Here is a 13,589-nt window from a genome sequence, read left to right as displayed (position 1 = left end):
GGAGAGGTGTCCAGAAGCCTCATGGGCGGCACTTGCATGCTAAGGAGTGGAGTTCCTTCAGCCATTGGGGGGCCCACTTCCTCCTTGAGATTTGAGCTTCCCTGTATCACCCAAAGTCTGACCCTCCTGTCACAGGTATGACCTTCAAATCCGCTACTTGCCAGAAGACTTCATGGAGAGCCTGAAAGAAGACAGGACCACACTGCTTTATTTTTATCAACAGGTAAAAAGTTCTCCCAAAGTCCCATTGCACCCTAAGTGCCAAGTATTATCCATCCTCTCCTAGGGAAATGGAAAGACAAAGTCCAGGTTTTGGAGGGCCCCACCCAAGAAGCCACTACTCGGACCATTGTCTGCTGATCCAACCTTGGAGCAGACTAAGCTGTTCCATAAGCTCCCAGCTCTTCTAGGACTTCCATGGCTTCCCAAGAGACTGGGCTAATGAAGCAGGAAGAGCAGGTTAACATACAAGCTCTGTGGTCTTTCACACCTGATTTTTAGCCAGCTCTGCCATTTAGTAACCTGTATTCTCAGGGACTTCATTTACCTGCATGAAGCAGTTTCCTCTTCTATAAAATGAAGAGAATAATAATACCTACTCTGTTGGGTTATTGTGAGGATCAAATGACATCATTGGCAGTGTGCTGGGAAGAGACCCATGATTTGTAGTGCCTGCCAATTCCCATGGTGTAAATGCTCCCACCAAAGCCTGATTCAAGCTACCAATGTGATATCCACCAGCTCACAAAACTTCTAAAGATGTGATAACTGGCTCTCTTGAATAAATGCCAAGCATCTTTGAATTGCCATGGCATTAAATGAGTACCCAGCACCTGGGCAGAAGAAGCACAAGGCAGAGTGAGCTACTGCCACTATTTTCCATGTGGTCTCTGCTTCTTCCTGTATCTCCCCTCTGGTTTCCTAAACACTAATCCAGATGTTTCTTGGACCATAGATGGCATCTATTCCTACTTCTCAACAGAGCTTTGGAAAAATTACTGACTTCTCTCCAAATCTTGGGTTTTTTTCTCTCCAAAATGGGGGTGGGGAGAGAAATCTGGAACACAGAGAGAATGTGTATGAAAGCTTCCCATAAACCCACAGCTTCAGCCTGTGAAGGGGCTCCACTGGCCGGGGATCCGGGGGACAGAGGGAGCTCCCATCCTGCTCCCCATCCCTGCTTGATGCTTGTCTGTGATTGGGTGATCATGAGACAGCTCGGGGGGCAGGAGTGTGTCACCTCCTGGAGCCTCTGCTCAGGGAAGGGATGAGGGTGTGAGTCTGACCCGTGATCTTTCTCTCGTCAGCTCCGGAATGACTACATGCAGCGCTATGCCAGCAAGGTCAGCGAGGGCATGGCCCTGCAGCTGGGCTGTCTGGAGCTCAGGTAAGTGGCCTCAAGTTCTCTCCTGGGAGAGCACCATGCTGTGACTGAGGCTGGCCAGGACTTCCATGTGTCTCAGGTGGAAGCAGGAGAGGGCATGTGACAGCTGGGAAGGAGAGGAGGGGAAGCCAACAGAGTGGGGCTCTAAGGTGCTCGCCATCTTGTCCTTGGAATAAATGGGAGAGAAGGACCAGCTCCCTCTGCTCAGTCCCCACCCCCTGCCCTGCCCTTGCCTCTGGGCTGCCTGTTTCTCCCTCTGTTCCTTGCTTCTACTGCCATTCAAGTGTTCATACAAATGCTTTGGAGCACCAGGCTGGGTCCTAGGGCTGTTGGAATGTAGGGGTCCCCAGCTCTCTGTGTGGAATTAGCACAGCATTCAGCAATGTCCTCAAACTCACAGCGTTTGGGAGGTGACAGATGTGTACACAATTAATCATAATACAAGGAAGAACGAACATGGGCCCGTCTTCCAAGTAGAAGCCATTAACCTTGCCTGCAGGCAACAGGAAGAGGGGATTTGAACTGCTCCTGGGGGAAGAAAAACCTCTTGATTGGCAGATAATGACACTCAGTAGGTGTTGCTTCTAAGCCCAGGGCTCAGAGGAGGAAAAGCCTATACCCAAGAATGGGGGTAGGGTGAACTTGAAGGGCACAGAGGGCTGACATGTAAGAGGCCATGAGAATGGCAGTCTAATGACATCATGAGGACGCCAGACACCGTGTGCCTTCCAGGGCCACTGCAGCCCTGTAACCCACATCCCATCCTCTAGTCTTCCCCTCTGAAATTAGACAGTTGCTTGTGGACCTCACACTTAGGGCTGTGGTATCACTTGGAGAGTCTAGTAAATCATGTCAGTCATCACTGGGTGAAACAGCAGCACCCAGAGGACCCGTTTGCATTCCGCTTCACGTTCTTATACCCTCCAGTCGTCCCTGAGCTGTTGCTGGTGGGGGCTGCAGTGCCGGGGCCGTGCGACTCTCCAAGGGTCCGGTCGGGAATGTGCAGTGCAGTGATGCTGCTCTCGATCAGCTCGGAGCTGCTCCCAGCCCACGTTTGTTTCCTGAAAAGGGCGTGCTGGCCCATGTGTCCTGAGTCTCAGGAGCATCAGATAGAGGTTCCTATTCTTACCGGTGACCACTGAGGTCAGCGGGGGTGCTGATGGGGAAAGGGTGTGGGAAACGCCTACTTTGTAAACCTGATACATTTTCACACCTGATCATTTTTAAAGGACAAGGGTAGAATGAAGTTGGACTATTTTAGAGTCAAGTTTTGACTGTTTTTCACTAAGAGAGTCAGATATGGTTCTGAAAATCAGATCACAGGTAGACCCTTGCAGGGCTGAGACCCTTGCAGGGCTGTGACTCTTGCTTGAGAATTATGGGTAATAGTCCCTTGTCCTGTTAGCATCATGGATTATATACCTTTCCTATAGACAACGACATCACCAGGAAAAGAGTAATGCATTCTTTCTCAGTTTAAAAAAGAAGCATGGTACGTGCAGGAGACGTGAGGTTAGTGACATGAATCCTTGGTGGACTCAGATCCTACCCAGGAGAATTGGGCATAATGACGTAGCGCCCAGGTCTGAAATTGGGCTCCTTGGGGGTGCATCCTGGGGCTTGCATTTACTGTGTTATTCTAGGCAAGTCACTTCATCTCCCTGTGCCTCAGTTCCTTCATCTGTAAAATGGGAATGATGGTAACAACTTCATAGGGTTGTTAGAAGTCTGAGTTACTGTACTTCAAGTACTTACAACCATGACCAGGACTAAAGTGTTCTAAAACTATGCATTTACTTAGCTCATATTTTCTCCTTACCCTTATTTTATTGTTCTTTAGAGACTTGTTGCTCAGAAAAGTTTTAGATTTGCAGCAGACCTGAGCAAATGGCATAGAGTTCTCAAGTGCCTTCTGCCCCATGCACAGCCCTCCATCACCAGCGCTCTGCGGGTGCCGAGCGGTTGCTCTGGTGGCGGCACCGTCATCACCCAAGCGCCACGGCTCACATGGAGGTTCACCCGCGGGGTTGCACCCTCTGTGGGTCTAGACAAATGCTTGCGTCCACCACGATAATATCATACAGTCATTTCACCGCCCAAAGTGCCACCTTCCACCTCTCCATCCCTCCCTCCCACGAACCCCAGCAACTACTGGGCTCCACATCGTCACCATGGTTTTGCCTTTTGCCGAACATCATAGAGTTGGAATGAAACCTAACTGATGTTTTATTGATTTATTGGAGGTGCTTTACAAATGCTGAATATATTATTTAATCTAAATATCCTGCTATAAATGAAAGTGTGACGCTCATGGCCTCTGTGCTAGAAATAAGTTTGAGGAACCAAATGATCTGTCCCCCTGTGGCACTTAAACAGACTCAGTTAGACTCTAGGTAGAAAGACCTCCCATCTTACTGTGCCTGGAATTCAGTGATCTCCATTGACTGGGTAGCTCCATTTCAATATTTCCAAGTATACTTGTTTTTCTAAAATCAAGACCACTATTTGTTGAGTGATAGCTGCTTACGTGGCTTGACAATCTATTCCAAAGACACTGATTAAAAATTGTTCAGGACATAATAGTTCATATTTTATGCTCTTACTGGGGATTTCTTCTATAATTTCATGCTTCAGATGTTCTTGACCCTGTGATTTGGAAATATTTTCCTAGATTCTCTTTCTACTTTAAAATGGTTTTATTGTTTATATTTATCCTTTAATTCATTGGAAATAAATATTCTAGATAATTAGTTTGAGGTGAGGATCCGACCTTCCTATTTTCTAAATACAGTAAATTGTCTGAGCTCATTGCTTTGGGGTCATAAGTTACTTGCTTCTCTCTGTTTATAGTTTTAGTAGCATAAAACTGTTTCCAGACATCTATAGGACATCTGGGTTAAAGGATTACTGAGTTATTTTTTTTTTCTTTTTTTACTGGGGATTTAACCTAGGGGTGCTTTACCACTGAGCTCCATCCTAAGCCCTTTTTATTTTTTATTTTGGATCTTGCGGTGTTACTGAGGCTGGCCTCTCACTTGAGATCCTCCTGTCTCAGTCTCCCAAGTTGCTGGGATCAGAGGCGTAAGTTACTTTAATGTAAGATCAAAAGTAGGACAATAACTACAATAGTCAGTGAAATGACTAGACACAGTGATCCTGACAGGGAAGGAAAGCTGGCACATGCAGGGACATTGGCTATGGTGCCAGCTTAAACCACCATTGCTACCAATAAATACTTCAGTCTTGCATCAGTTAATAATGGAGATATGTACTGAGAAATGTGTCATTACGTGATCTCATTGTCACATGGACACAGTAGAGCGCATTTACACAAACTAACTCACCTGTGACTTTAAGTGATATAATCTTACGAGACCACCATGTTGCCCATTGTTGACCAAAAGGTCATTATGTGGCATCTGACCGTACATAGAAGTCTTCATCAGTGCATATGCTTTTAGGAGAATGGAACTTGAAGAATATGTGTCATTTAGTAATAGATGTCACCTCTGTTGGTGGGATTATGGATCATTTTTATTTTCTTCTGTAAATTCAAAAACTTTTATATGTACATTTAATAATTATTTAGGGGAACACACAAACGTAGGCACATATTTCACAGACAGCCAACAGGCAAAAAGAAATCGCACAGGAAACCAGGACCTGAAGGTGCAAGTGGCGTCTCTAGGCTGACGGCCCGAGGCTTGGCCTCCTGGGCTTGGTTGTTCTTGGATACTGGATAGAGCTGCCATCTTCTTCCTCAGCCTAAGCGCCATGTGGCCTAAGAGCTGGCTCTCCCTGACATGAGGCCGGTGCCTTTTCTGGGAATACAGTCTGTGGGGTTTCCTTGTCCTCGCTGTTTTCTAAAGGTCCAGTTTCACCACGCTCCCACCTTCCTCCCCGTGATTCCCACATCTGGCAGGGGAAGGGCTTCTAGGCCTGCACGTGGGCACTGCGTGCCCTGCTCCGACGGCTCCTTCTCCACCATCGACTCCTCCCCGTGACTCCTTTCTCTCCAGGCGGTTCTTCAAGGATATGCCCCACAACGCACTTGACAAAAAGTCCAACTTCGAGCTCCTGGAGTAAGTGCTGGGACCGCCTCCCGACGCTCTCCCTTCCTTTCCTCCTGCGCCCTTCTTTCCCTACTCACCCCCAACCACAGCGAGTAGGGCAGGGCCTGTCTCCTGGTCCCAAGCCCCGGTACCTCCTCCCGACTGGCCGTGAGTGCTGGGCTGGAGGGAAGGAGAGTCGAATGCTGCTTCTCTTTCCCTGTTTTCAGAAAGGAAGTGGGACTCGACCTGTTTTTCCCAAAGCAGATGCAGGAGAATTTAAAGGTGAGAAAATCAAAGGGCTAGGGGCCCAAAGGCCCTTCTTGTGCAGGTCCCCTGGGCCAGAACTACAGAGATGGCACCAGGGATCCTCAAAGAAGCTGGGGCATCCGTGCTGCCTTGAGCCAGGGCGTAGGACGGACAAACGCACCCCGTGGGCCACACCTGTGGCTGGGAATCGGGATGGGCTGTGCCTGGCTCCCCCGTCCCAGGGGCAGCCCGAGCATTGGGATGCCGACTTTCCTGCCTCTGCCCAGGTTAGGTGGTCCTCCCCCAAGACCACCGAGCGTGTTTTGGGAACACGTCAGTGCTGCCCCCATGGCGGGGACTCTAGGGGCATCTTCCAGTGCGGGCATCCACTCAGGAGACCTAGTGGAAGGAGGGCCTGGCTCAGCACCGCCTGACCTCTCCGCAGCCCAAGCAGTTCCGGAAGATGATCCAGCAGACCTTCCAGCAGTACGCCTCTCTCCGGGAGGAGGAGTGTGTCATGAAGTTCTTCAACACCCTCGCGGGCTTCGCCAACATCGACCAGGAGACCTATCGCTGTGAACTTGTTGTAATGACCACCCTCCTAATTCTCTCTGAATTCTAGACCTGGGGGGACAGGGATAGTACTCAGGCAGCAGGGCCTTGCTGACCTACCGGTGGTGGAACTCATGTTAATCCATGTGCTGCAGGAGGGAACGGAATGTTGTCCCCCAACCCTGGGAGGGGGGCAGTTGGGCAGTGTCCAGAGGGGTGATCGGTATGGTGGGGTGGAGAGACGGTGGTCCCTGTCTAGCTTTGTGAGCTTCTCTTGGAATGTCAACACACGGGGTGGCAGGACAGAGGTGACAGTCCCCTCTCTCCTTTTATTCCAGCAAGGGTGGAACATTACCGTGGACCTGGTCATCGGCCCTAAAGGCATCCGCCAGCTGACAAGTCAAGATGCAAAGGTACAGAGCGCTGCGGGCAGGCCCCACCCACCCCTGGCTCGAGGTCTTCCAACTTCTCACTCCTACTGTCAGCCCAATCAGGTCTCCATCCCCCATTGCTGAGAGCGGGAGCCGCGCCCTTGGCGTGCGTTCTGTGGAGTGTTTTGAGATAGCAGCATGGGGAAGATGGTAGACGTAGGCGCAGAGGGAGAGAGAAGGATGCTCTTGGCATTCTCCTGGCCACAGAGAAGGGTAGCTCTTAAACGACAGAATGAGACAGTGACCACCCTGGAATCCAGAGACCTGGACCCAGTTCTGACTCTACCAGCAACTTGACACATGACCTTGGGCAAGTCCCGCCTTTCTCCACACCCCGTCTTCTCTTCTGAAAAGTGAGGGACTTGGACTAGATGATCCTCCCAGATGTACTCCCTTCATCTGCCAGAGTCCCAGTCGCTCCTCACCACCCCCTATTCTGACCCATCTATGTGGCCTGATCACAGCAGTGGGATGGTCTTAAGGACCCCCTTCTTTCCGTAGCCCACCTGCCTGGCTGAGTTCAAGCAGATCAAGTCCATCAGGTGCCTCCCGCTGGAGGAGGGCCAGGCGGTCCTGCAGCTGGGCATCGAAGGCGCTCCCCAGGTGAGCACCCCTCGGCACCTGGAAGCTCTGCAGCGGTATCCCTGCAGGTTAGGACGAGCTCAGGCCAGCCTGGCCGTGGTCAGCAGGAAGCCAGGGCTTCTGTGACTTTGGGAATCTTGTTAAGGAAACCGCACCCCTGCCCAAACAAGGTGCTGGGATAATGATTGGTATTTTTATTTTAATGTCAGGAAAGAAGTGGGGAAAATTAGGGGGCTGGTCAAGGTGACTGGAAGAGTACAAACCAAAGGTCTAATATTCACCAAGTGAAAAGTGACTTACAAGTCAAGATCCAAGAGACAGGGGGATTTCATGGTGGAAGAATCAGAGACCTCACTCGAACTGTAGAGCATTTGTCTCTACTCTCCCCAGTCTGTCCCTGCTCCACTTCGCCTCCCATTTCTCTATTTCTGCTTTACGTGGTGAGCACCTACAAGGTGCAAGTCACTGGGCTGTCTATTCAGACCACAGTTCGAAGGCCCAGGAACTGGCCTTCCTGGAACTCCAGGTGGTCAATGGGAGGGAGCGCAAGCATGCCCTCTGGTGGCAGCAGGGAAGGCCGACAGAGCCCAGAGGAAGCATGGGTAGAATCCAGCAGGGGCTTGGGCAGGAGTCCCGCGGCCTCTCCAGCCTAGAGGGTACAGTCTAGCCACGGTTGGAGGTCTCACTTTTGCCTGGCTTTTTCTCTGCAGTCCTTGTCCATCAAAACCTCCTCCCTGGCAGAGGCTGAGAACATGGCTGACCTCATAGATGGTTACTGCCGGCTTCAGGGGGAACATAAAGGCTCTCTGATCATCCATCCCAAGAAAGGTAGGTTTCCTAGAAAGGCAAAGCCACCCAACAGTGGGTGACCACGCAGCTGAGCCACACCCGCAGGGCAAGGTGGAGGCATGGGGGAATTGAGCCACTGACCCGTGAGTGACGCGTTCTTGAGGAGCGTGGGGAGGTGCTCAGGCAGCCCGGCCAGTGCTTCCTGTGGGGCCATCCTGGGTTGCCAGCTACCGGCCCTGGCCCGGCCAGCCACCCCTGGTGCTGCTGGTCAGAGCTCCATAGAGGCTGACTTCTGCAGGACCCACATTTGTAGTCCCAGAAAGATCAGAGCCAGTGTTAGGACATGGCTGGATCTTCCTCTGGGGTCAGGGTCAGCAAGTCAGGTCCGAGATGCATCATGGGATTCTGGCAGGAGGAAGTCTACAAGGTGGATTCTGAATCTGGCCCAAGGCCTACAGAGCCTCCACCCTGGAGCTGAGAGGGGACGGAAGGTGGGCAGGATTCTTGTAGCAGCAGTGACAGGCCCTCTGTCCATCCAGGACTCTGTGTCCCTGGCTCCAATCTCCCCTCCCCTCCTCTCTCTCCAGATGGTGAGAAGCGGAACAGCCTGCCCCAGATCCCCATGCTGTGAGTACCAGGGGAGCTGGGAGGCCCTGAGCTCGCTGTGGGTGCCCGAGGAGGACCAGGCAGCGTGCCCCACCCCCTAATTTCTGAGAGAACGTTAGAACCCTGGCCTTTCACACAGCATGTGTCCCTCCCTGCTGCCCCCTGGTGACATCCTAGGAGGGCGCTGCTGTCTCCGCCCCCGGCTGGGCCAGGCCCCAGCTTGTGGCGGCAGGTGGGCTGCTCCTGCAGATGGGGTGGTCGGTGAGGGTGGACCAGGGCTGCCTGCAGGAGCTTTGCCCCGCTCTGTGCTCATGTGCCTCCTGCCCTCTCACCTCCCCAGGAACCTGGAGGCGAGGCGGTCCCACCTCTCAGAAAGCTGCAGCATAGGTAAGCCTGCCCACCCTGCCCGCAGCCTGCGCCCGTCTCCCTCCCGCTTGCTCCCTCTGCCCGCCCTCCTGGCAGTTCCCTCCAAGCTACAGAAAGCAACCTTCCCTGTCACTTCTCAGCGCTGGCTTTGAAATATCACCAATTGTAATAGTGAGCGTATATGGAGCTCACTATTCGCGTCGAGTTTGTCCTAGCGAGAGGTGGCCCCAAACCAACTACCACAGACTCTGACTTACAGACAGAATGATTTCTCACGGTTCCCGAGGCCGGCAAGCCCAGGAGCAGGGAGCCAGCAGATTCTGTGTCTGGTGTGGGCTGGTCTTTGCCAGATGGCTGCCTTATCACTGTGTGCTCACGTACTGGAGAGAGAAGGAGCTCTGGTGGCTATTCTTCCTCTTATAAGGACACTAATCCTGTAATGGGGGCTGCACCCCTTGACATCATGTAACCCCAGTCACCCCCCAAGGTCTCACATCCTAAAGGCATCATATTGTGAGTTAGGGCTTCAACATACGAATTTTGGAGAGACCCAAGCATCCAGTTCGTAATGGTGTTAAATGGGAAACAGGTGTGTTTGAAAGGAGACAGTCTTGTCCTTGATAACAAAACAGAGACTGGAGCTGAGGCACCCTAGGCTCAGTGGCTGCCCTGAAGCCTGGGACAGGAGCCCAGGACCCGCCTAGCTTGCCCGCCAGCACCCCGACCTCTTTGGCTGCACTGGTCTCCAAGTAGGAGCCACACCCTGGTTTTCGTCCTTGCCTGATGAGGCTTCTCACCCACGCACGGGGCATCTTCTTGTCATTCCAGAGTCAGACATCTATGCAGAGATTCCCGATGAGACCCTGAGAAGGCCAGGAGGTAGGTCCTTGACCCTGCCAAGATGACCCGTCAGGACCCTGGGAAGCGACATGGTGAGGGTGTACTCCGCCCTTCCTTCATCCTGCCCCTAGAGTGCAGCAGACCCGGGGCTCCTGTGGTTTGAAAGCTGAGTTCCTCCGCTGATTAAGCACATGCTTTTGTGTGTCTGTGGGGATGTGGGGGTTCTAAGAACATGGACCAGGGACCCAGGGAACATGGTGATGGCTCCTCCATGGGTCTGAGGCAGTGGAATGTTCTAGATCCCCTTTCCCAGCCTAGCCTGTGCATTCTGGCTGAGGTGTTCTGGGGGTTCTGGGGCACCAGGGGATGCCTAGTCTCTGTGCCCAGGAGCTCTGTTCTCCGTCTTTGCAGCTCTACAGTATGGTGTGGCCCGCGAGGATGTGGTTCTCAACCGTATTCTGGGAGAAGGCTTCTTTGGGGAGGTCTATGAAGGGGTCTACACAAATCACGTGAGTCCCAGACTCGTCCCGACCTTCTTGTCCCCCTGTCTGGGGGTGAGGCAGGCGCTCAAATCTGAGCCAGTTGGAGGTGGAAGCCGTGACGTGGAGGATCATTATCCACATGGCTTGGAAGTGTTTATGAAATGCGCAGGGAGTGATGGGAAGGATAGTCATTCCCAAGAAGGACAGAAAGCACTGGGAGATTGAAATGGAGGCAGGCCGGGAGAAGGGTCACCGAGGACTTGGTGGGAGAATACACGGAGGGGGATGAAATGCAGTTCTGAGGGGCGGGAGAGTGGACCCCGCCAAGCGGAGTTGGTCTCGGGGCACGGCTAGGCAGGAGACGGCACCTTTGCTGTCATGCTTCAGCAAGCCCGGGGACGGGCAGAGCAGGAGGAAAGGGCAGCACAACTTAAAGCCAGCAGTAGAGAGAGAACAAGGCCAGGCCCGCACCTGGTGGAGGCCTGGGGGTCACCTGCTGGCCTTGGGCAGATCACAAGTCCCCCTCCATCTCAGCATCTGGACACCTGAGTTTGAGGTATTGATCTCCAATCCCCGTTCCGGTTCTGACATAGCCGGATGGAGAAGAAAGGGAAAGAAGAGGAAAGGAAAAGCAGAGGGGAGAGGAGGAGAGGAAAGGCCTGGGAGGGTGTCCTGCAGAGGCCAGGTCGCCTCTCTCCGCTCGGCAGCGGCACGTCTGTGGCAAGGCCATGCTGAGGGGGAGGCGAGATTCCTCTGAGCATGAGGCTGGACCAGGGTTCCCTGAACACTCTTGTTGCAGAAAGGGGAGAAAATCAACGTGGCCGTCAAGACCTGCAAGCAGGACTGCACTCTGGACAACAAGGAGAAGTTCATGAGTGAGGCAGGTGGGTGAGCCCGGCGGCACCGACTCCCCAGCCCCGCGAGGAGGGGAGACGGAGGGGTCTCCTGGCCCTCTGCCCAGCCGAGCCTGCAGACTGCGGTCTGCTCTGTGACCTTTGAGCTGTCCCGCCCTCCCGCTTCCCCCTCAGTGATCATGAAGAATCTCGATCACCCGCACATCGTGAAGCTGATTGGCATCATCGAAGAGGAGCCCACCTGGATCATCATGGAACTGTACCCCTATGGGGAGGTGAGCTGGAGGAGGCAGCCAGGCACCCCGAGGACAGCTGAGGCACCAAGGGACATTTAGAGCAAGGGGCACTTCTCCCAGCATCTGCCTTCCGTACTCAGCAGTAGAGGCCCTGTTGGTACAGGAAATTGCTGGACAGCTTGCCAACTTGGGGTTTGCCCCCCAGAGGAAGGGATGGGTCCGTGGCGGCCAGCAGCCCAGCCCCCTGGCTCCATGCTGGGTCCTGATGGCACCTCCCCTTCCCACAGCTGGGCCACTACCTGGAGCGAAATAAGAACTCCCTGAAGGTGCCCACCCTCGTCCTGTATGCTCTACAGATATGCAAAGCCATGGCCTACCTGGAGAGCATCAGCTGTGTGCACAGGTAGGTGCCTGGGGCCGCAGGGAAGCCAAGCCCTTTCCTTGATCCCAGAGGAGGCCGGGATGAGCAGGGCCAGGGTCACGCAGGGTGGAGCTGAGTCCCAGCCTGCGCCTGCGCCCAGCAACCTAGAGCACTCAAGCACTTCTACAAAGTTCTTGCTGAAAAGCTGAAAAAGTTGCATGGGCCTCTTAGGACTGTCGCCTAGAGTAGCTCCAAAGCAACTCCAAAGCTCAGTGTCTGACGGTAGCCTGGCACCTTCCGCACCTCCCCTGCCCGTGCCAGGAAACCGCTTCCTACCTCCTCAGAGCTGGACTCCTCCAGGCCGCCCACGTGGTAGCAGGTGGTCCAGGAAGGAGGTCCTGGAAGGTGCTGGTGTCCAGGCCTAACGCACAGTGCCCCTGGGCCACCAGTCCAGTCTCCCCTGTGGCCATGGAGCTGGTCCCTTCCCCACCTGGCCTTGCTCCCAATCCCGGAAAGGAGACTCTGCCAAGGAAACATGAGCCCTGGGGAGATGACCGGGGCACTTACCCACCACTGCCATGGCCTGTGTGGCCTCGTGCCTGATTCTATGCAAAACCACGTAGGAAGTATCCATTCATTCGACGAGTATTATGGAGTGCCTACTGGGTGCCAGGCCCTGTCCTAGGCTCTGGGACAAAGTTGTGACCAAAGCAGACAATCCCTGTCCTTGTGAAGCTTGTATCCTAGCTCAAGGGTCAGGTGCCCCCTGTCAGTGGTGTAGGCTGAGGTGGTGGGGTGGTGTGTTAGTCCCCTCTGTGAACTTAAGGCTGCATGCTCTCAAGTCATCTCTTCAGGAATGGAAGCAAACGTTTGGGAGCAGAGCCCCCAGGGAGAACCAACAGGCCCACTGGCTTGGGTTGGGAGCTTGCCAGCACAGGGGACTGTCTGCACAGTGGCCCCTCCAGGGGGCTGGTGCTCAGCTCTGCAGGAAGCTGCCGGGGTGCAACCTCTTCCTGTGTCCCCCTGCGGGACCCTCCCTTGAGCTCTCTCACCTGCCCCAGGGTCCTAGGCAGTGCCTCACCCTGGTCTTCACATCCTTCACATCCAGGGACATCGCTGTCCGGAACATCCTGGTGGCCTCCCCTGAGTGTGTGAAGCTGGGGGACTTTGGCCTTTCCCGGTACATCGAGGATGAGGAGTATTACAAAGGTGAGGAACTTCTGGCCACGGCTTATCCCTGAAACCAAAATCCCAGAAGGAGCCTACCACCCAGCAGCCTGGGAGCAGGCCTCTGGAGAGTAGGCTGTTTTTCTGGGTGATTCTGGATCTTTTTTCCCTGAATAACTCCTGGAAACCTCTTTGCGCACCCCAAGCCTCTGTGACCCGTCTCCCCATCAAATGGATGTCCCCCGAGTCCATTAACTTCCGCCGCTTCACAACGGCCAGCGACGTCTGGATGTTTGGTATGAGGCAACTGAGGAGGGTGTGGAGAGGGGCTCAGACTCGCCCTCTGCGGTGGGCGAAGAGGAGGGTGCAGGGAGCAGGGTTCTGCTCAGGTCCTGCTTCACTGTGGCCACTGAGAGGTCCCAGAGGTGGGGAGGTTGGTGGTAGAGTCAGGGGTGACCTGAGCCAAGGACTGCCCTGGAAAATTTGGGTTCATCCTCCTGGAAAAGTCTCTATGGGAAGCATGTGCTCCACCAACCATGCTGAAGTGGGGGCACCCTGTATTTTATCTAAGGAGAAGCAGGGAGGGAAGAGCACCCAGCTGGGTGTCAACAAACACAGCCCTGCAGATTACCCGTCAGTTC

At 53.8% G+C, this 13,589-nt stretch overlaps 1 protein-coding gene across 2 annotated transcripts in view; it reads left to right on the top strand.

The window, feature by feature from the left end:
- Ptk2b (protein tyrosine kinase 2 beta) overlaps positions 1-13,589 on the top strand; it is a 117,001-nt gene that overhangs the window by 84,476 nt on the left and 18,936 nt on the right. For both annotated transcript variants that reach the window (XM_047548882.1, XM_047548881.1), the window contains exons 4-20: positions 136-223; positions 1,308-1,387; positions 5,404-5,466; positions 5,664-5,718; positions 6,128-6,268; positions 6,573-6,647; positions 7,167-7,268; positions 7,958-8,075; positions 8,624-8,663; positions 8,983-9,029; positions 9,837-9,887; positions 10,260-10,357; positions 11,130-11,214; positions 11,359-11,459; positions 11,708-11,823; positions 12,890-12,990; positions 13,155-13,244. In XM_047548882.1, coding sequence (XP_047404838.1) covers positions 136-223; positions 1,308-1,387; positions 5,404-5,466; positions 5,664-5,718; positions 6,128-6,268; positions 6,573-6,647; positions 7,167-7,268; positions 7,958-8,075; positions 8,624-8,663; positions 8,983-9,029; positions 9,837-9,887; positions 10,260-10,357; positions 11,130-11,214; positions 11,359-11,459; positions 11,708-11,823; positions 12,890-12,990; positions 13,155-13,244 — 1,451 coding nt within the window. The remainder of the gene's footprint in view (positions 1-135; positions 224-1,307; positions 1,388-5,403; positions 5,467-5,663; positions 5,719-6,127; positions 6,269-6,572; positions 6,648-7,166; positions 7,269-7,957; positions 8,076-8,623; positions 8,664-8,982; positions 9,030-9,836; positions 9,888-10,259; positions 10,358-11,129; positions 11,215-11,358; positions 11,460-11,707; positions 11,824-12,889; positions 12,991-13,154; positions 13,245-13,589) is intronic.

The sequence above is a fragment of the Sciurus carolinensis genome, chromosome 4 (genome assembly GCF_902686445.1).
Source record: "Sciurus carolinensis chromosome 4, mSciCar1.2, whole genome shotgun sequence".
Lineage (NCBI taxonomy): Eukaryota > Metazoa > Chordata > Mammalia > Rodentia > Sciuridae > Sciurus > Sciurus carolinensis.
This window is presented reverse-complemented; position numbering and strand designations above follow the sequence as displayed.